General features: G+C 41.2%; 2 protein-coding genes and 1 long non-coding RNA gene across 17 annotated transcripts in view; 1 reads left to right on the forward strand and 2 right to left on the reverse strand.

Annotated features, from left to right (window-relative positions):
* On the reverse strand, positions 1-13,988 carry MARVELD2 (MARVEL domain containing 2). 6 transcript variants are annotated; one of them, XM_084833546.1, is made up of 7 exons: positions 13,178-13,278; positions 10,889-12,049; positions 8,290-8,322; positions 6,636-6,769; positions 4,878-5,049; positions 4,078-4,128; positions 1-1,929 (listed from the first exon to the last, which is right to left on the reverse strand). In XM_084833546.1, the coding sequence occupies exons 2-7, from the start codon at positions 12,032-12,034 to the stop codon at positions 1,819-1,821; spliced, it is 1,647 nt and encodes a 548-aa protein (XP_084689672.1). In that variant the 5' UTR covers positions 12,035-12,049; positions 13,178-13,278; the 3' UTR covers positions 1-1,818. The 6 variants fall into 6 exon arrangements, with proteins under 6 accessions (XP_084689672.1, XP_084689673.1, XP_084689676.1 ...); XM_084833547.1 differs by lacking the exon at positions 13,178-13,278 and adding an exon at positions 13,448-13,988 and having other exon boundaries at positions 3-1,929; XM_084833550.1 differs by lacking the exon at positions 13,178-13,278 and adding an exon at positions 13,666-13,787 and having other exon boundaries at positions 3-1,929.
* The window catches only part of LOC146352232 (uncharacterized), an 8,032-nt gene continuing 1,857 nt past the window's right edge, over positions 13,327-19,501 (forward strand). The window contains exons 1-2 of the long non-coding RNA XR_014787639.1: positions 13,327-13,683; positions 17,620-17,708. This is a non-coding gene — a long non-coding RNA (uncharacterized LOC146352232). The remainder of the gene's footprint in view (positions 13,684-17,619; positions 17,709-19,501) is intronic.
* The window catches only part of RAD17 (RAD17 checkpoint clamp loader component), a 22,261-nt gene continuing 18,541 nt past the window's right edge, over positions 15,782-19,501 (reverse strand). For 5 of the 10 annotated variants that reach the window (XM_084833539.1, XM_084833540.1, XM_084833537.1 and 2 more), the window contains exons 16-17: positions 19,114-19,171; positions 16,970-17,857 (exon numbers count right to left, since the gene is read on the reverse strand). In XM_084833539.1, coding sequence (XP_084689665.1) covers positions 17,590-17,857; positions 19,114-19,171 — 326 coding nt within the window. In that variant the 3' untranslated portion in view covers positions 16,970-17,589. Of the gene's footprint in view, positions 17,858-19,113; positions 19,172-19,501 lie in introns of all 10 variants that reach the window. The other 5 variants (XM_084833542.1, XM_084833543.1, XR_014787636.1 and 2 more) reach the window with 4 other exon arrangements.

A 19,501-nucleotide genomic window follows, 5' to 3' on the forward strand; every position in this document is an offset into this window, starting at 1 on the left:
ATACATCACACATGTTACAATTTATTTTTCTTTATTTTTGACATCTTCAATAATTATAAAATAAGTATATAACAATACAAGTGACCTGATAACGTGGAGGACTATAACGTCTATTAAAAAAAATATAAAACAAACATCAACAAAATAATTAAAAGAAAATATGGTGTCTTGTCTAAGGATTTACTAATACCAATACAAGTTCTGAAGTACATATTATAATTTGTTTACAGTCTATAAAAGCACAATATTTCAGAATAAAGGCCCATGATATGATTTAACAGTGTTTTTATAAACAAAGAGAAAGTGACTAACAGTTTCAGTGCATCTAATTCAAAAAATATTTTTGTAAAGGCAGTACAAAGGTTGGCTGCCATAGGCTTGAAATCTTCTATAAAAATATCAGGACATGATAGTGTATCAATGCAAATGCTCATCATAAGGCACAACATGGACAGACATATACTGTTCACCAATAATATCTCATCCTCTTCTCCCCCCAGAGATAGATACTTTACAGGGGGGTCAGATGGTTTCTATTTACATATAGTCACTGTAATCCAGCAACAGCAATTCACACATTGAAACATTCTTCTGCATGCAAATCTGTTGTTATAGTGGATGAGAAGGTTGTATGTGTGGAAAGAAAGCTTTAATTCACCTCCCACCTGAGAGGTGGAAGCACCAATCAGCAGTTCAGTAGTACACAGTGAGGATGTATGTCAGCAGGGAAAGATGCGCAGCACCAAACTTCAGACCAAACATCAAAGAGTGAACCTCAAAAAGTGCTAATAAAATTTTTGCATTATTTGCAATAGTACTCCATTCTCATGTCACTCCTAGTTTGTTTTGAGTATAAATATACTTTTCATCAGACAGTAGTTACTTTATCCCCAAAACACTTATCTCCCCAAAGGTAAACGATGTCCTGCAGGACACCAATTACTGTCTTTAATAAAGATTATGTTATACTCAAAAGGTATTAGCCATGACATGAATTGGAAGTGCTTCCGCAAAAAAACTATTATCTTACTACATTTTGGAAGTTCAACTCTTTTAGGAAGGGATGTAGGTCCCTTTTTGCATCCTGCTCCTTTTGTGCACTAAGGATCAGGTCCAGAAGGGTGGTCACTACCAAAGAACTTCCTTCTCTACCTACGTGGCCTGTACCAGATTCAGAAAACTTGAGTTGCCTCTAACAAATTATAAGGACAGTGTTTTTAAAATTTAAAACAGATTACATTTGCGTCATTCTTTGTGGGATATAGCACAATTAGATGGAGCCTGATCTGTCAGCTCTTTCACTACTGCACACTGATCAGTTTTATTGCAATGTAGAAACTGGTAGCTACAAATACCAACTAAGTTTTTTGCCTAGAAACTTGATTTACAGGTACTATACTTCGAACATTCTTTAATTAATTTGGATATGTAGAACTACAGGAAAAACTGCTGAATAAAATCATTCGACTGTAATGGAAGTCAGTATTTTTATATATGGAAGAACATATTTTCTGGTTTTTGAAAATTGTAGGTACACTAATTCAAAGAAAAATAGTACAGATGCAAATTAAGTTTTATCCATGATCAAAGAAAAGGACCATCATAAAGTAAAAAATGTACATAGATGAAGTAAAACATCTGGAAAATCTTACAGTATTTTCAAGTATGTAAGGCTTTTCATAAATTTACAACATTTAAAAAGAGGCTTACAATGACTAAAATAGTAATTCGTTTCACATTAGAATATTTACACAGTAATGGCAATAAATAAATAATAGAACATTGGACAAAAACCTTGCAGGCAAAGTTAGGGTCATCTTAAGCATTCCAATTCATAATTTTATCATATTCCTGGATTCTTTGTTTTATGTGAGAAAGTTTGTTCTTTAGGTATTCACATCGTTCTTTCTTCTCCAGAAATGTGGGATCCTGAAATATGAGAAATTTTAAAAACTAAATCTTATTCTGTGCAGCCTTTGGAGTTAGGTGGGTTAAGTCAGGAAGGGTAGGTACATTTCAAATGATTTTGAGGAAATTTCAGAGTTCAAGGGAGTTGGGAAAGCATTCTGTTTGGTTTGAAGGTAATTAAATCCTGTTAGTCTACTTTTCGGGCATATCAAAGACCAGTTGCCTAGATACTATCCTACATGTTGACTACAGCACGAATTTTATTGGCAAAATTCTGGCAAACAGCTTATATACCATCAATTGAACCATAGAAAAAGAAGATATGGACTATTATGCTCATGAATAAAATAACAGAGTCTTGTGGCATCTTAAAGGTAAACAAATTTATTCTGGCATAAACTTTCATGGATACTGTCAACTACATCAGATGCATGAAGTGTTAACTTCAAATTGGCAAATCTATATACTCACGCTGTGTGTGTGGGTAGAGAGTGTTGTCTAGGGATGGCGGAGAATTCCGCCACAGACTCCCAGAGGCCGTGGCGGAATGGAACACTTACCAACGCAAATATATTTCATGAAGTGTTATTCTGTTTTGCTGGGTTTTGTTTATCATCCAACCTGAAAATTGTGGATGGTGTAAGCAGTATATCTAAATAAATACCTCAAATAAATACTTTTAAAAATCTTCAATAAAAGATTAATGAAAAGTAAAATTGAGGCAATCCCTTTGATCTGAAATAACTTATTTGTTTTATACATACTGAATGGAATCCAATGTCATGCAAGGGGAGTTTCTCTTTCTCCTCTGCACCAGCAGCCCCTCCACATCTGCTCCAGACTGAAGGGTCCCCTAATCACACACCCCTCCAGGTTCTGCTAATGGAAATAGTCCCATCATTGACCTGGTTCACATGACACAGCAGGTTATCATGGGTTAATTAACTTACAATTAGCCCTGATGTGTGCAGGGCATGTGCAGTTGCCATTCTGAATGTGCAAAGATTGGGGTGATTGGGGGTTGCGGATTATCTTGTGAATCTGGCCATCAGTGGTTAATCGAGGGTTAAACAACCTTAACCTTCGATTAGTAGTTGGCTTAAGTGTGAGTTAACCCCCGATTAACCCCGACAGCAGGTTCACACTACAGTCACAACTCTTGATCAGAGGTCACATATTCAAAATGGCGGCCACATGCACCAGGGCTAATCATGTGTTAATTAACCACAATAAGCCACTGTTTCATGCAAACTGGCCCAATAGATCAACTTCATTGGATTACATCCGTCTATTCCTATATCTTTCCTTTTTACCAGTTAGTTACTGATTATTTGTTGGATTTGTTCTACACATTTGGGATTATGCACGTTACAGCTGTATAAGGAACGGCCTTTTTTGTATTAACTAAAAGGGCATTTCTGTAAAACCACACTGAAATACATGAAAATATTGTTTAGAGAAGGTAAAAACATACCCACTGTAAAGCTATAAAAATTGAGCCACAAGCATATTAACACACGTCTTTTTCATCATTAGAGCTCAATCAAAGTCTGTTGTTGACAGCTATGCAATTCCAAATCAGGCTACATAATACTGACTTAAAAATTTAAAAATGAATGGAACGAGGAACAAAGCTGGAATCTCCTCCCGCCTCATGAACCTCGCATGGTTTCTGTGGATTGTACATTGGGTGCTTTAGATAAATTACACCCAACATTCCATAGCACCTGTTCAGAAGCAACTTATATGCCAAGTGGGTTCCATATGACCTATTCTTAGCAGATTCACACCATTCTATTTACTTATCACATTATGAATGGAAATTAGCATTTGAATAGAAATCCACCGTTTTCCCTTTGTAGTTCTTATTGCTGGAATGCCTGTTTGATACCTCCTCTCCTCTCCTCTCCTCTCCTTCAAAGCCCTTCTCACAACCTACTTTTTTCATTGAAGCCATTGCTTAACAGTCCCCATACCTTTCCCCAAATAACTCTAAGTACATATATTCTTCCTCTTGCCTTCACCACTGTTCCCTACCTCTGTCCCTCGATTTCTTTGTGTCAAAGTTTAGACTCTAATCAACTTAGGGTAGCACCCTTTCTATTTGTTATTGCTCTGTAAACACTCCACACATTAATGGCACTAACAAAAAAATATGACAACACTCACATTCTTTTTCTTTTTATATTGTTGCAAAACGTTTGCAATTCTGTCATGTTCCTATAAAGGAAAAAAAAAAGTCAAACACCTTCAAAATCTTATGTCTGTTGTATTCTCTACATTTTTCTACGAATGTTTTTCTTCTCTAAATTTTTTACTATTTTTATGTTACTACTAAGTACAAGCTTGAGTATCATCCTAGAGGGGTCATCTGGTTGCTGGGCTGAAACTGATAGGGGCTGCACAGCAGCATAGCCTATTACAACTAGGCAAGACCAATACCGGAAGTTACTGCTTCAATGTGACAACAACTTGTGGTCCTTCTGGTTTTGAAGGGAAAGACAGAAGGAGAGGAAGCATGTGGTGGTTATTAAGTGTTTAACCGTCATGAAGTGCTTTTCTTCTCCTCTCCCAACAAGCAGTGGTCTGTAGCAACAAATACATAATGTCCCTGGCTTCTTAAAAGTAAGTAATCGGCCAGAAGTGGTAAGCCACTATCCACCCCCCCCTCTGTATTTACAGCCACATCTGTTTATGGGTGCTTCCAGATAGAGGGTCCTAGTGCTAACAATACAAAGGCACTATGTAGCTATTCCATCTTCTCACATTTAATGGATGTTCTGCTGTAAGAAAAATGGTGGAAGAAGTGGTGGGAAAACACAGGAAGGTTAAAAGGAGCAGACAACATCGTCTGGACCCCCCAGTAAAATTCTGTGAATAAGGCAGGGTGATGCCATCATAAGACATACCTTGTCTTAAAGGAACCCTATAAATAAAACTTTCAAATCCATGCTCAATTAGCTACTTACAAGAGTGTTTCCAGGATGTTGAGGCAACTTCCTCATCAGTGCATCTAGTTCATCAAATTTCTTTAAGACAGCCTGAACCTCAGCAGAGAGCTCTTTATATTCAGAAAACTGATCATTAAAAACAGCTTTGTAACGGTCCCTTTCCTCATTTGTACGAATTGCTGGATACTTTCTGTAAGAAAGACTATAATTAGTGCTATAGTATTAACTGTCTGAGTATGATGCAAATGTATGTGTTAGAGTTTGCATAACTCCCAACTTTTTAAAATATAGGGCTGCATGAAAAATTGCTACTCAGACTGGAAAACACTGAATCAATAAAGGTTCTGGAATATTTCTCCCACTACCCACAGGATATAACTTAGTTCATTTTGTCAAATCATCTCGACTGTTTTCCAAGGTATTTTATAATGTAAACTGGCCATAACCTGGATGGTGGGTTAATGCATACAGAACACTGCCTTAGAAAGATGGACTAGATCAGTGGTTCTCAATGATTCATATCTTATGTCCCACCATTCACTCTATGAAACAACCTGGGTCCCTTCATGATAGAAAAAGAAGCCCACTTTTTTCTGAGAAGGATATGTTGTCAGGCGTTCTGTTATTATATTTATCATTTATGAGAAGTTTTAAGGATACAAAAAATTACAATAGTATTGTTGGGAGTAAATTTTATTGCTATGGCTTTAAAACACAAACAAACATAATAATTCCATTAGCAGTTAAAAAGTTTATACTAGCATGCCAAGAAGTCACAGATGGGTAATTCATGGCAGGTAGGGTCAACAGGAGATGGCATGTCACACTGGCAGGTGGACATGGGGATTGAGGGAGAGCGAATTCTTAGTAATTGTTTTGAAAATCCTGCATCCCACCTAGACTACTTTTGCATACCACTGGTGGTATGCATATCACTGGTTGAGAACCACTGGACTAGATGATGTCTGGTAATGTTTCAAGTATCATTATTTCCCACATACTTGATCCCAGATGATTCAAACTCAAAATCTAAAGAGAATTATATTTTGTTAAGTTAAGGCCATTAGGAAGCCTGATGATGTATGATGTAACTGAAGCTGCTTTATAGTTTATACAGGCAAACTCTCTAGAAGGTGTAAATACAAAACTTAAAGAGCAAGTCTATGGCCCCTAGACAGCATCTGGGGGGCCATAGGACAGTTCAGATTCCTGGATCCAAGGTCGGAGACAGCTATCCAACCTCGGACCCAGGACTCCAAGCTCCCTGCCTCCTCCCCCTTTCAGCCGGTGCAGAGAGAACCATGCCAGCTGCCTCTCTGAGGTCACAAAAGTGACCTCGGAGAGGAAGGAAAGGAGGAGATTCTGTGGGCAGGGAGGTGACTGGGGAAGTGGGGATATGAGCTATCCCCAGCCCTCTCCAGCCTCCTTCCCACCTCTTCTGCAAAGCTCTTGCTAGACAGGCAAAACTGCCTGCCTAAAAAAAATGCAGAGCGGGAAAAGTACTTCGCACAGGATGCCCATCAGCCCCTGAAATCGGAGGCTAACGGGCATCCAGATAGGATTGCATCCCTACTCTCTTAATTTGATGAGTTATACTGAATTTGCATGCTAAAACTACTCACAAAAAATTAAAAATTAAGATGAATAAGAAGTGTGCATGAACAAAATTCACTGGCCAGCTAACAGAACTAAAGCAGTGTAACACTTGGTATATTTCTAAGATGGAGACAATGGAAAGGGCAAACTTCATATTAAGTTCTGCAGAGAGATACTCACGCTAAATAGTCTGGCATCACTATAGGTTTAGGGATATGTCCTGCTGGTATATGGCCATTGAGTAGTTCAGGTTTCAGTTCCAAAGGTTTGAATTTCTTTGCGTTTACTGCTACTTTGGGACTGTCATTTTCATACTGCATAAAATGGACAGAACAGTCAATCTTAACATAACTGACTTTAAATAATGCTGGTTTAGCATGTTTACCACAGAGTAGAATGGCAGGGCTTGCGATGAGCAATGAATCTGCTGCTCTCTGCCCCCTCTTTGAATTGTTCTGTGTCTTTCTAAACCAAAGGTAGGCAATTTTGGGAGGTCTGGGGCCATTTTCGTCTCCTGGACAACCCCCCCCCACACCTGCAGGCAACCCCCCTCCCAGTAAAAACATTTTTTACATCTATGGAGCCCTAGAAGCGTCAAGTCTAGCCTGAAAACAAGCTAGATTTTTAAAACCCTTTTTTCAGGGTGCCCGACCCTGGTCTACACTCAAAATCCCTTGCACTAAGGCAATAACCCTATGCATATCTTGTAAAAGTCCATTTAGGATGCCCCTCACTGCTTTTGTCTTCGTGGTAAGCAGATATATAAAGTAAACATGCCATTCCATCCTTCAGTGAGGGCTTCATAAGCCACATACAGATAATGGATCTGGATAAAACAAAGATAGATCACAGAAAGGATCTTACTGGCATATTTAACATTTCTTTAGGACCAGCTATTAAATTAGTACTATGCAGGATACAAAAATGATAGAGTCTCTATACAGATGATTTATATACAATCCAAACAAAACACAATTAGCATCTTGTAGAAAGAGTGGCAAGGATAGAGGCATAGTTAAAAGATCGGGAAAAGACACCCAAGAAAATCACTAAACGATCAGAGGACCTACACCACTAGATCCTCAAGACAACTTTATCCATGCAGTCATGCAAGAAGCACATGACCCCAAATCCTGAACAATAACATTTGCAGTGCTACACTTGAATCATTAACAGCTGCAAAATGACAAAGTCCAATGCACAGAACTAAAATGGAAAAGTGACATTCCCCTTCTGCCACAGTTCTTTTGGTTATAATAAAAATATTCATGAACATGGAACTAGCACCAGCTCAAGAATAATGCCACCAATTCTTGTACAACTTTCTATAAAGGCTGCTTATCACTCTGACATGTTACACATGTGCTATAGCAAACAATCAGGAAAAAAAGTTCCCTTTGGTTAACATTTCTGTTCCTTATAACAGTCGATCAGTCCACCAATAAACTGGGGCAAAATCCCATAGATTCACTTGCCAGCAGTGATTATCCTTCTCCCCTCTAGTGAATCCCCTTACCCCAGGTATGTAACAGAAACATCCCCTTTCCATTCAGCTTTTTCAGGAGGCAGCAGCAGTCATTACTGATTGACACCTCCTGCAAAAGTCCAGCTTGAGATAAACCATCCCGAGGATTAAGCTGGCGGAAGTAGTAAGCCAAGCCAAAATTTGTGGACTCCTGAAAGATTTCAAAAATGAATCAGTATCCACAGAAGAATTCCTAGAAATATTAACTTTCTCCCATTTTCTGCCAAGTTTTTTTTGAAACTGTGGTAAGCCCAACCCTTGTAAGCACTCAGTGTATTTGAATATATCAAATATGAGTTTTGTTCTTACCATGATTTTTGGTGCAACAGAATGGGTCTTCATCTAATAAAATGACAAAAATAGCAACATTCAGTATAAAAATATAGGCTGCAAAAACCTTAAAATGCAGTATTTTACCAAGAGACAACAGTGAATTCATGATTACTATTTATGAATGACAGAATAGAAGTCATGGCTGTGTGTATGCAATTTTTCAGTCCCCCTACACAAGCATGGAATTTGGTATTGGAAGCAGAATTAGGCAACCTTCGGAATCCTAAAAATACCAGTTTTTTTTAAAGTAACATTTTGGCTGTTACATACAGTATGATTTAGCAAAACTACAAATTTTTATTCCACCACCACAGCATTGTATAAATACCTATACCAGCTTTCTCCAACCTGATGCCCTCCAGATATTTTGAAATTCAACTCCCATCAGCCCTATGGAATGGTTAGGAATCCTGGGTGTTTTTCTCCAGATATTTTGGACTACATCAGGTTGGGGAAAGCTTATCTATAGTATTTGGGGAGTATTTCTGATAGCAAACAGCAACTGCTGACCATTGTGGTGTCACAACTTGTGTCATCTCAAATGGATCCAAATGTTATGCTGATGCAGCAATACCAAATCAGTGGTGGTACACTAGCAAGTTACAATTGCTGTCACAATGCTGCAGAAAATTCATCTGAGACAAAACTGTGAAAAGGCATAAGTGTAAAAGGACTCATCTACATGACACCCCAAGGGTAGTTTGGCCTAAGAAGACTAGCATGACTCAGCGGTAACCTTTTATAATGGGAGTTGTAACTAAGGCACAGCATTGGTTTATCCTACTTGCTAAAGACAGGATCTTATTATAAGAATATCTGAACAAACCCTTTTGTGTGTTGTCCAACTGCACTAAGTGATTTATATTTTGACCTTTGCTATGGGATGTGAAAAAATATGGATCTTTAATAACATTTTATTAAAGAGTAGTCACCAGATCTTTATTCACGTAGCAAATGCTTGGTAACATCAACATATAAAATGAGTGCGACTGCAAACATGGAATTTATAATGTTTGAAGTGGCCTAAGTCTGCAAAGATAACCTCTTACAGTCTAGGGAACTACTCAATAAAGCGAGGCAAGCTGGAAGATACTAAGAGACAACTACTCATCACTTGGTGATCTATACAAGCAGTTTGTACTTAAGTACTCATTGTTTAGAACACCATACCTGAAAGCTAGGTTCTGTTAGAACTTTTGACTAAGAACTCATATACAAAAGCAGGAGTGACAGTATTACTAGTGTTAAATATCTCACTGACAATGCTTCTGTTTATCTACTGTGGTTTGGAAGGCTCTCCCTGCACTTTGCCTTTCTCCACTCTATGCAGGAGAGGAGAGCATATGCACTCCTGTTTGTAGATAGCATCCTCAAATAAGTTTAGGACAAAAGGACAGTGGGAGAGAGAGACATCAGAAGTAGCTGCAAACACACTGCTTTTTGTTTCTGTCTAAATCCAAGTAGTGGAAAGAAGTGCAGGATGTTTTAATTCCATTCTTAGAGTTCCACTGGTGGTGTATTCTGACAGAGCTTTTGGAAAGGCAAGAGGGCCTTTTATGTTCCTCCTCATCTTTCTTGGAACTTGACACAACATTTCTGGATCTTTAGGGAAGGTGACGGGGGGAACCTCTGTACAAGGCAGCATTCCTTCATCTCTGCTCTAAAGTAGGAATATGTGCCTCCATGAAAAGAGAACTATCACTATAATTAATGCTGCTTTCCTAACTGAAGATTGCTGAAGGTATGCCAACCGTAAAATGTTTGATTAAATGTGTACTTAAACATTACATATATGACCTTAAAGTGGTAAAATATATTATTTGATATTATTTGTATGTTGTTTGTATATTATAGTGTATATTATTTGAGTTTCTATTGTGCTAAGAGGAAAAAATAATGACTGATCAGCTCTTCAACTGAAAAAAGTATGCATACATACATACTTTTTTCACTTCAGAGATTTATGCAAAAGGCTAGTCAAGAGAATCTATTCAACTCCAAAGGCCTTAGATCAGGTTCTAGTTTTAGTGATGCAATTGTTACAGAATAAAGTTTAATAGAGCAAAGATAAACTGAAGAATGGGAAGCAAGGCCTAAAGCCACACAGTGGGCTCCTTTGGACATACATATCTCTTAGGTTATTAAATCAAGTTTTGCATGAGCCTTATGCCTGCACACTCCATCCTCACACTACCCCTTCCTTTTTCCCCTTGTTGGCATGTCATAATTCAACACTTTCTGGATTAATTAACTATGGTTTCCAATTATGTCCTATGGTTGCTCGGATTGGAACAAACCAGGATCTTAAGCCAATATCAAACTGTAGCTTAAGATCCTAGTTTGTCTTGTTCTGATCCTTGTAACTCTGTTTTCCTGGTTTAAACATAACCTTAAATTGACTGCAGCACAGCAAGAAGGGAAGAAGCATGCGGGTACAACAGAGGCCCACACCTCTTCCCTCCTCAGGCACAAGACTCATGCACATTTCAGCTTAATTAGCAGAGATATGTACGACTGAACTGGATCTGTGAATAACTGGCAGGAAAGAAACAACTGTATTTTCTTCAAAACATACCTGTTGTTCCATGTACTCTCTGTGCCTCCGTGCACTTTCATGTCTCCACAGTTTTAGGCAAACTATTGCACCAATAAGATAAATAATCATTGTTACAAACAAGAAGATAATTCCAGCTGTCTGTCCCCCTTCTATACGGCAAAATGCTGAATTCATTGGTGTGTTAAATAATGGGTAGTAGCAAAGTCCTCCTCTGTTCGCATCATTTACATAGACTATAGCAGCTGACATATACAAAATAAACAAAGCAACATTGATTCCAAATTCAGTCAGAGGCCACCAGTTGGAATCTAGAAGAATAGTTCTGTAATACATTGACATGCCAAGCACCAGAAGTATGATAGTTACTATCCAAACAAGTGCTGCTACAACAAGAACAAAGGGGGTTTTAGGCCCACTGTAATAATAACCTCCATATGTGCTGCTTGCCCCATAACTATATGGCTGTGAGTAGCCATACATGTTGTACCACTCATTGTCCTTGTGAATGTAAGCTGTGACGCAGGCAAATACAGCTGCACCCAAGAGCAGTTCAACAACACCCAGGATCCTGAGCAATCCTGCCCATGACTTCATGTAAGAGTATCTCAGATTAAAAGCTTCTACTTTCTCACTGTAAGTCAGAACTGTTTGAGTATGCCTTCCAAGAGAGCCAGAAGGATCTGAAGGAAGCATGGATTCAGCTTCTTTGCGTGAATTGTAGCTTCCTCCTGATCCTCCATATGGATCCTGGTAAGAGCTTGGAGCTGACATATGGGCTGGTCTCACTGGAGTAAGTGTTGGAGATGAAGGTGGAGAACATTCAACTCCACTAGAAATTGCAGATACTGGCTTGCTCCATTCAGGTTCATCTCTTTTCCCTTTGAAGAAGTTTTTCCATGAGTCTGGAATGAATTTTCTCACTGGCTTGAGGTCAGAGATTCCAGCTGGCTCTTCACTGTCACTTGGATAAAATTCAGGCCCAAAGGGTGGCTGCAGTGGAAGAGGTGGTGGAGGCAAGGGATCTGCATTCAGTATCTGTTCAGCGCCTTGAAAATCCCTTTCAGTATCCTCTTCTGAAAGGGAATCCACATACACTTTGTCATAATGGACAGATCGACCATGATGCCCTGGTCTGTGCTCCGATGATGTGTTCCTTGAAGACATTTGTGACCTTTTCTCCTGTTTCAGAAACCAAAATAACGGTTCAAGATTACTGATGCTTTTCTGGTTTGTTTTCTGCAAAACACTGGGGTGGGGAAGGAACATTTCAAATGTACTGACAGAAGGAAAATGAACTAAATGTGTGCCTAGAGAGCCTGAAAAATCTAAAATACAATAATTTTAAAAACAAGATGATGTATTATTTACACATTCCCATTCCAGCTTTAAAAAAAAAGAGAGCTCAATATTTCCAAACAGTTTGGATTGCTTTCAGTTTGAGATTGATTCAGGAGTTAAGTCCTGGTAAGTCCAATGCCATCGCATGTGAAGCTATAACAGAGAAGACGGTATCTGACTATATGAAGACTATGTTCACCCAGCCCCATATACAGGATTATGAGTTAGGACTTCCAGAGCAGAGGGCATGCCTTTCAAAAAGGCCTGAAACCTTAACTTAGCCTTCCCCAACCAGGCACCCTCCAGATGTGTTGGGCTGCAATTCCCATAATTGCCACTCAGAATGGCCATTGATGGCTAGGAATTATGGGAGCTGCAGTCTAATACATCTGGAGGTCACCAGGCTGAAGAAGGCTATCTTAACTGTAGTCACAGTTTCACCTTTGACTTAGGGCCGAAACAGAACTTGTTTTAAACGTGTGTCTACCAGCTACGTCTTCCCCCCCCCCTTCTTTCACTTTTACTCTAAAGTAAGCACAGGGGCCCGATCCGGATCTTATAAGCCGGATCAAGGGCCCCTGCACCTACTCTAGAGTAAAAACGAAAAGAAATAAAAGACGTAGGCGCTAGGCGTAGATTTAAAGCAAGGTCTGTTTTGGCGCAGAGAATCGGCAAGAATACGTGCACAAGGAACAGCAACCCCCCCCCCCCAAAAAAAAACAGTTAGACGTGTTCAGACAGGAAAGGAAACAACGCCGTCCATCACGATCGCCCCTTTGACCCCTTCCCCCATACGCCAACAGATCTCGTCACAAGCTTTGCTGCCTAGTTCAGCCCAGGAGAGCGACGCCTGACGTATCTCACGCACACGTTATCAGCCCAGGAACGGTGCTTCTGAGGCTGCAATCGTGCCGCTTGTGGGGGGTGGGGGGGTGTAAAGTTGAGCCCTTTGAGCTCAACGGGACTTACTTCCGAGTAGACCTGCAGAGGATTGCACTATATAATAAGGCTCCCCGAGACGGGAGCTCCCACACAGGCCCCGACTCACTTCCCGCTCTCCTTCCGCCTCCCCTCGCCTGGGCACTTCCCTCATAAACCACAGCCGAGACCGCGCCCTCGGCCCCCGCCACGCTCGCCCCCGGCCCCGCCGCACCGCGCGCGCTCCGCCCTCACGCGACGACTCCGAGCAAGACGAAAGAGGCGCCCGGCTTCCTCGCCGAGCCCGCTCCGCGTCCCTACCTTAGCACCAGCTTCCCAGGTCGCTTCAGGAGCGAAGGGCGGGCAGAAATAGCCCGGGAATGGCGGGAGGAGGGCGGTGGTACAGTCCAGCCCCGCTTCCTTCTTCCCTTCCTGGCGAGGTTTCGTTCCTCGGCGGCCTGGCCGGAGACCAGCGTCCCTTCCTACTCAGCCACGCGCGTATCCTTCCCGAGCGAGGCGCAACCCACCGACCCACCCACCTGCCTCGGCCGCTCCAGGTAGAGCGAATCTCCCGTGAGGCCGCCCCCGGCGGCCGAAGGGTTTGTCGCTTTCGCCGCTGGAGCTCTGCCTCCGCGCTCCGCGCTCTTCGGTTGTGTGGCATCTCGCTATGGGGAGAGGGAGTTGCCGCAGTATGGGCTGATTTAGGGCGCCAATCCTAGGCATGTTTAGACCGGAAAAAAAAAGTCCTACAACTCCTGGGGCGGTGGGAGTACCAGGACTTTTTTTTTTTTCTCATGCGTAGGATTGTGCCCTTTACTTTCTGTAGGGCTGTTGCCCTCATACATAGTTCGAGTTTTAGGGTGCAATCGTATGGATGTTTTGACAGAACGTCCTACAACTCCCAGCATCCCTCCAGTTAGCCAGGCTGGCTGGGGCATCCTGGGAACTGTATGACTTCTTTTTCTGTGTAAACCTGCTTGTGATTGTACCCTTAGTCAATTTAAGGGTGCAATCCTATGCACGTCTAGACAGAAGAAAGACAGCATAGCTGGCTGGGGCATTATGAGAATTGTAGGACGTTTTTCTGTCTAAGCATCTATAGGATTGCATCGTAATTGATTAATAGATTGAATTTGCAGGAGACTAAACACAGTAGTCTGGATTCCTTAGCAAAAGAAGCAACACCCTGCACCAAACTTCTTTTCAAGTAATATATGCATCTATAACAAGTAGGCAACCAAGGTGATGGAAAGGGAGGGATCCTTTTTTTAAAGATGGTGTGTGCCAGACCTGCACTTAAGTAGCAAGACTTGTCAGGCTGCAAAAATAATTACATATGTATGTAAATCAGAGATTGGGAACCTGTAATCCTCCAAGTGGTTCTGGATTACAACTCCGAACAGTCCTGATTATCAGACATGCTGGCTGGAGCTAGTGGGAATTGGAGTCCAACAACATTTTGAAGGCCACAGGTTCCCCATTAAAAGTGAATATTCTAGTCTTTGGAAGTGAGATCTAAAGCACAAAAATGGGGAAATTCTGGGCATCCAGAATATGTGCTGTGTAGGTTATACATCTAAATCACATGTGTCAGTGCTCAATCTTAAGTAGAACACACTCTGGGCTATGGGAACCATACTACAGGGGCGGGGATGTGTAGCTGTCCAGATGTTGCTGGGCTACAATTCCCATCATGTCTAGTAGGTTGGCCAATGGTGAGGGATGACGCAAGTTGCATTCCAGCACCTAGAGCATTGGCAGCTGCTGGTGCCCACTGGACTCAGGCAGAGTAACCAGATGCGGAGCCATCTTTTGCATCCCCAGTAGCCCATACCATGGAAAGGGGAAACTGCGGCTCATGACCTTTGGACCTATATTTTAGAGAGCCAGTGTAGTGGTAAGAGTGACAGACTGGGAGCTGGGAGATCCGGGTTCTAGTCCCCACTTGGCCATGGAAGCTCACTGGGTGACTTTGGGCCAGTCACAGACTCTCAGCCCAACCTACCTCACAGGGTTGTGGCTGTGAGGATAAAATGGAGAGAAGGAGGATAATGTAAGCCGCCTTGGGTTCCTTGCAAGAGGAAAAAAGGCGGGATATAAATGCAATAAATAAATAAGTATTTTCCTGTTGCAGTAACAACTCCCATTGTACAGAGAATCAAATGACTCTGACATCACAAGTGCAAAATGAGGTGAATCCACGCAGCCACACATCATCAATAATTCATTGCAAAAGGGGATACGTGGGACATGCCTGCAAAACTGGGAGTGCAAGGGACAGGAAGTGAATGGAGGAGGATGGTAATAATGATAATATCCTCCTAGCCACACAGAAAAGCAATTTTCAGAACGTAGCCGCAAGTTCTGAGAGCATGTACAATCCACTCCTTTGCATGCCCACCACAAAGCATCCCCCCAAACTACTCCTCTACATATCCACTCAGAAGTAACAGAGAGAAGCAGCACAATACAAAAATCCAGCTTATGCCTGTCTACTCAAAAGGCCTGACTGATCAGGAGCAAGCATGAGAGCATACCTGTTTGTGTGTGGGAGGGAGGGAGAATATAAAAGTTTTGTGGGTAAAATTAACACAATTTCCAAAACCAAGTTTTAAAAAGGTAAACAAAAAAAAATCCAAAAAGAAGTTTCTATAAAATCTTTAATGTAACCCTCCAATCATCAAAATAATATTAAGAACCCTTCTGTCCTTCGTTGTCTGGACTGGGATCAATGAGCTGACCCATTAACACAGGTGCGCACACACGTACCCACACCCAACCCTCCTCCCCTGCAAAGATGACACACAAACACACATATATAAAGAAGAGACACAAACACCAAGCCTGGTAAAGTCTGTTAGGGAGTGATCCTATGGCTGCTAGACAACAGCATGATGGCCATAGGATATGTTTTCTGGGAACTGACCTCAGCGCCTACACTCCGAGGTCAGTTCCCAGAGAACCGACCTCCCCCCACTTCCACACTGCCTCGGAGGCAGCGCGGAACAGCCCCATCTTCCACTCTCACAAGAGGAGCACAGAGTGGCCGAAAAGGGGTGTGTCTGGGGGCATTCCAGGGTGGGAAGAGCATAGCTGCCTGTACGACACATCCTATGTGTTGTACAGCAGCCTCCTTCCCTGCTCTCATGGCTAGACAGCTGCAATTGGCTAAAACAGGGCAGGAGGAATGTGGAAGTAATGATCCCGTCCGTTCTTCTCCTGCCCTGCTTTGGATAAGCGGTCGCCTCCGAGTTTGGAGGCAGCCGTCTATCTCGATAGGATTGTGCCCAAAGCTTTGCTGGCTGGGGAATGCTGGGAGTTGGAGGCCTTTTCTCTGTCTAAACATGCATAGGATTGTGCCCTTATTAGATCAGGGGATTAAGCGGTAGTAGAAGTCTATCGAGTTCCTACTTCTTCAATAGAGCTCCTGAGGTAGGCGGCAGAAGGGGGGGAAGGAAATCTGGAGTGGAGATGGTGGGTATACTTGGGGGTCTTGGAGGGCATACAGATGCTGCAGTGACGACCCCTGCCTTAGGTAGAAGGCCTTCCTTAGTTATACGCTACCTGAAACAACTGAAACACCAGCAATAATGAACAATGTGGAAATACAAATCCAGGAAAAGTCCCTACATACAACCAGTCGAGAGCCCCCTTCACATGTTATCCCCCACCAAAATCTATTGTGCCTCAGCCAGCAGATATCAAGTACAGGATTGCGCCATAATTTTGTTGGATCAACTAGCAAAATATTCCCTGCAAAAGACAAATTAAACTAAAATATACTATACGTGCTTTTGTTTTATACATACCTAAAAAAACCTGCAAGTGGTATTTATTAACAAGCAAGGCATTCAGAGGTTTATTTACATCTTAAATAGTACAACCCAGAATTTAAATGCTTTGTACAATTTTTCTATCACTGCAGGTAAGGGTTAAACTTGTGAAGTGCTAACAAAACAGTTGACAAGATCCCCCAAATATCTGTAAGATAAAATAGAGGGATAAAATCCTAAATAAATGCATTTCCCATAATATTCATTTCTATGCCACCTTATGGGAAGTGAACAAAATCTTGAATTGCAGTATACACAACTGAGATCTTAGCAGGGGTGGGCAACTTGTGGCCCTCCAGAAGTTTTAGCCTACAACTCCCATCAGCCCTAGGCAGCATAGCCAATGGTGAGGGCTGATAAGAATTGTAGCCCAAAACATCTGGAGGGCCACAAGTTGGCCACCCTTGCTTAATAGTGTAGAGTCAACTAGAAATGGAGAGACCCAGCACCCTACTATCCTCCACATCAGTTATTACCCAGTATGAATTCATAACAAATAAGCAATGACCTACAGAAATGATAACAGGTTATCACTAGCATTCTCTGTACATTTGAATTCTTATAAAATAACAAAATTAAAATTATACCGTTAAACACTATCACAGCTTTAGGGTTGCCATTTTACAACATTCAGTCACTATCATATTCCTCTATGTTTAGATCATCTTCCTCCATGATTGCTTGTGCTGCAGCTGGTTGAGGCTGACTGCCTGGCAGTTCATGTCCACTAGACTGACTGAAAGGAAGAGGTAATTCATCTGGTTCATTCTCACTGATTTTGTTTTTCTGGATTTGGATAAGCACATTTGTGGACTGCATTTCGGCAAAATCTCCTTCATCATCACTGTCCAAGACTTGTATTGCAGAATCCTTATCACTAAGTCTTTCAAGCTTCAACCTGTAAAACAGCAATAAAGCTTCAGAAGCATCCCTCTCTCTCTCTGTCGCACCGGATTATTGGGGAGATTTTAAAAAACCCACACAATTCAGATATGATTATTGTCCCTTCCACAATGTTTACAACATGCAAAAAAATTAGCACCCTATTAATTGTGCAATCCTGAAACAACTCATGTTACTACAGCTCTCTCAACCAACCTGGAAGCTTCTAAATCTGACTTCTAAGGGTGCAATCCTATGCATGTTTAGACAGAAGAAAGACCCACAGCTCCCAGCATTCCCCAGCCAGCATGCTGGGCATTGCTGGGATTTTTTTTTGTGTAAACATGCATAGGGTAGTGCCCTAAGTAAAGTAAGTCAGTCTCAGATTTAGAAGGGAAGAAGAACAGGCATTAGGACAGAACACTGAGAAACATCCACCCTCAGCACTCTGTTCTATTATCTATTCTTCCCCCCTGAGTAAATGAACTGAGATTAAAATGGTCACAACCACCTCTCTCTCTCCCCTTGACTTCTGGAGTTAAAATTATAAGCAATATTTCTCAACTGGGGGTCAGTTAGGTCATTCCTACATGAACATGTCACTCTAAAGAGGACACAGTTTTATCTGCCTAATTTTTAATAAGCTTCAAAAGAATCGGCACTCAGTTTTACAAAATGGCTTGCTTTATATTTTATTGCTAATGGGTATATTTTGTTTTATTGCTACTGTAAGCCATGCAGTGAACTCTGTTATTAGGTGGTATATAAATATTATCAATAAACAACACATGGATGATCTAATCCACTTTCCTGTTTTACTGAACTGTGTACAAACTTGTTTCTGTCCACTGTCATCACTGATTGTAACCCCATCAAAAACAATTAAAAAGGAGGAGAGGGGTTGTAAAAACCCAGCTGCTGAGAGTCTAGTTTGCTTAGGTTGGAGCTACATGGTATGGAGAGAAGGAGCATCTACAATACAGAATGTAGGAGCTAGACAGATGTACCCATGATATTTCTAGGTTGAAAGCTTGGGGTAGGGGAGGGGAAACACACAATTTCATAAACTTTGAAAAACACTATGGTAGGGGATTTAAAGATTTAAAAACTTTTATGCTGAATTGTCTTTAGGTGCTATTATTAGCTGCCTCATACCTTCAAAGTGTGATGGTAAAAAAAAAAAATCTAAACTAAGATTTCACAACAGAACCATGGCAGAGGGATGCCTTTCATAAAGCTTCTTCAAAAATAATACCATATCATGACATTTACCTTCCAAAGTATTTCTTTAAAGGAAGTCTTCCAACATCCTGAATAAAAGTAATCTGAGCTGAGGAAACACACACAGAAATTATTCCTCAAAATGATTTAGCTTGAATTTGTGTGTATCCAGAATGCATTTTTATATCTATTTTAAATTAGGGCAATCTTTTACAATACTCCCCCACCTCCCAATTTAACCCAGACAACTATGTATATATTATACATATATAAAGCCAATAGTGCAATAACAATGTGACTGTAAACTAGGGGAGCACAACATTGTTCAGACCCAAGGGCAATATCTGATATTGATAGGGAGCCTAGTGTGCACATACACAGGCATTGGGGGGAGGATTTAACTTCACCGCCATCCCAGCAATCCTGTGCATGACTGCTG

This window comes from Heloderma suspectum, chromosome 2 (genome assembly GCF_057233095.1).
Source record: "Heloderma suspectum isolate Gila_16-S chromosome 2, 16-S_ref, whole genome shotgun sequence".
NCBI classification, from domain to species: domain Eukaryota; kingdom Metazoa; phylum Chordata; class Lepidosauria; order Squamata; family Helodermatidae; genus Heloderma; species Heloderma suspectum.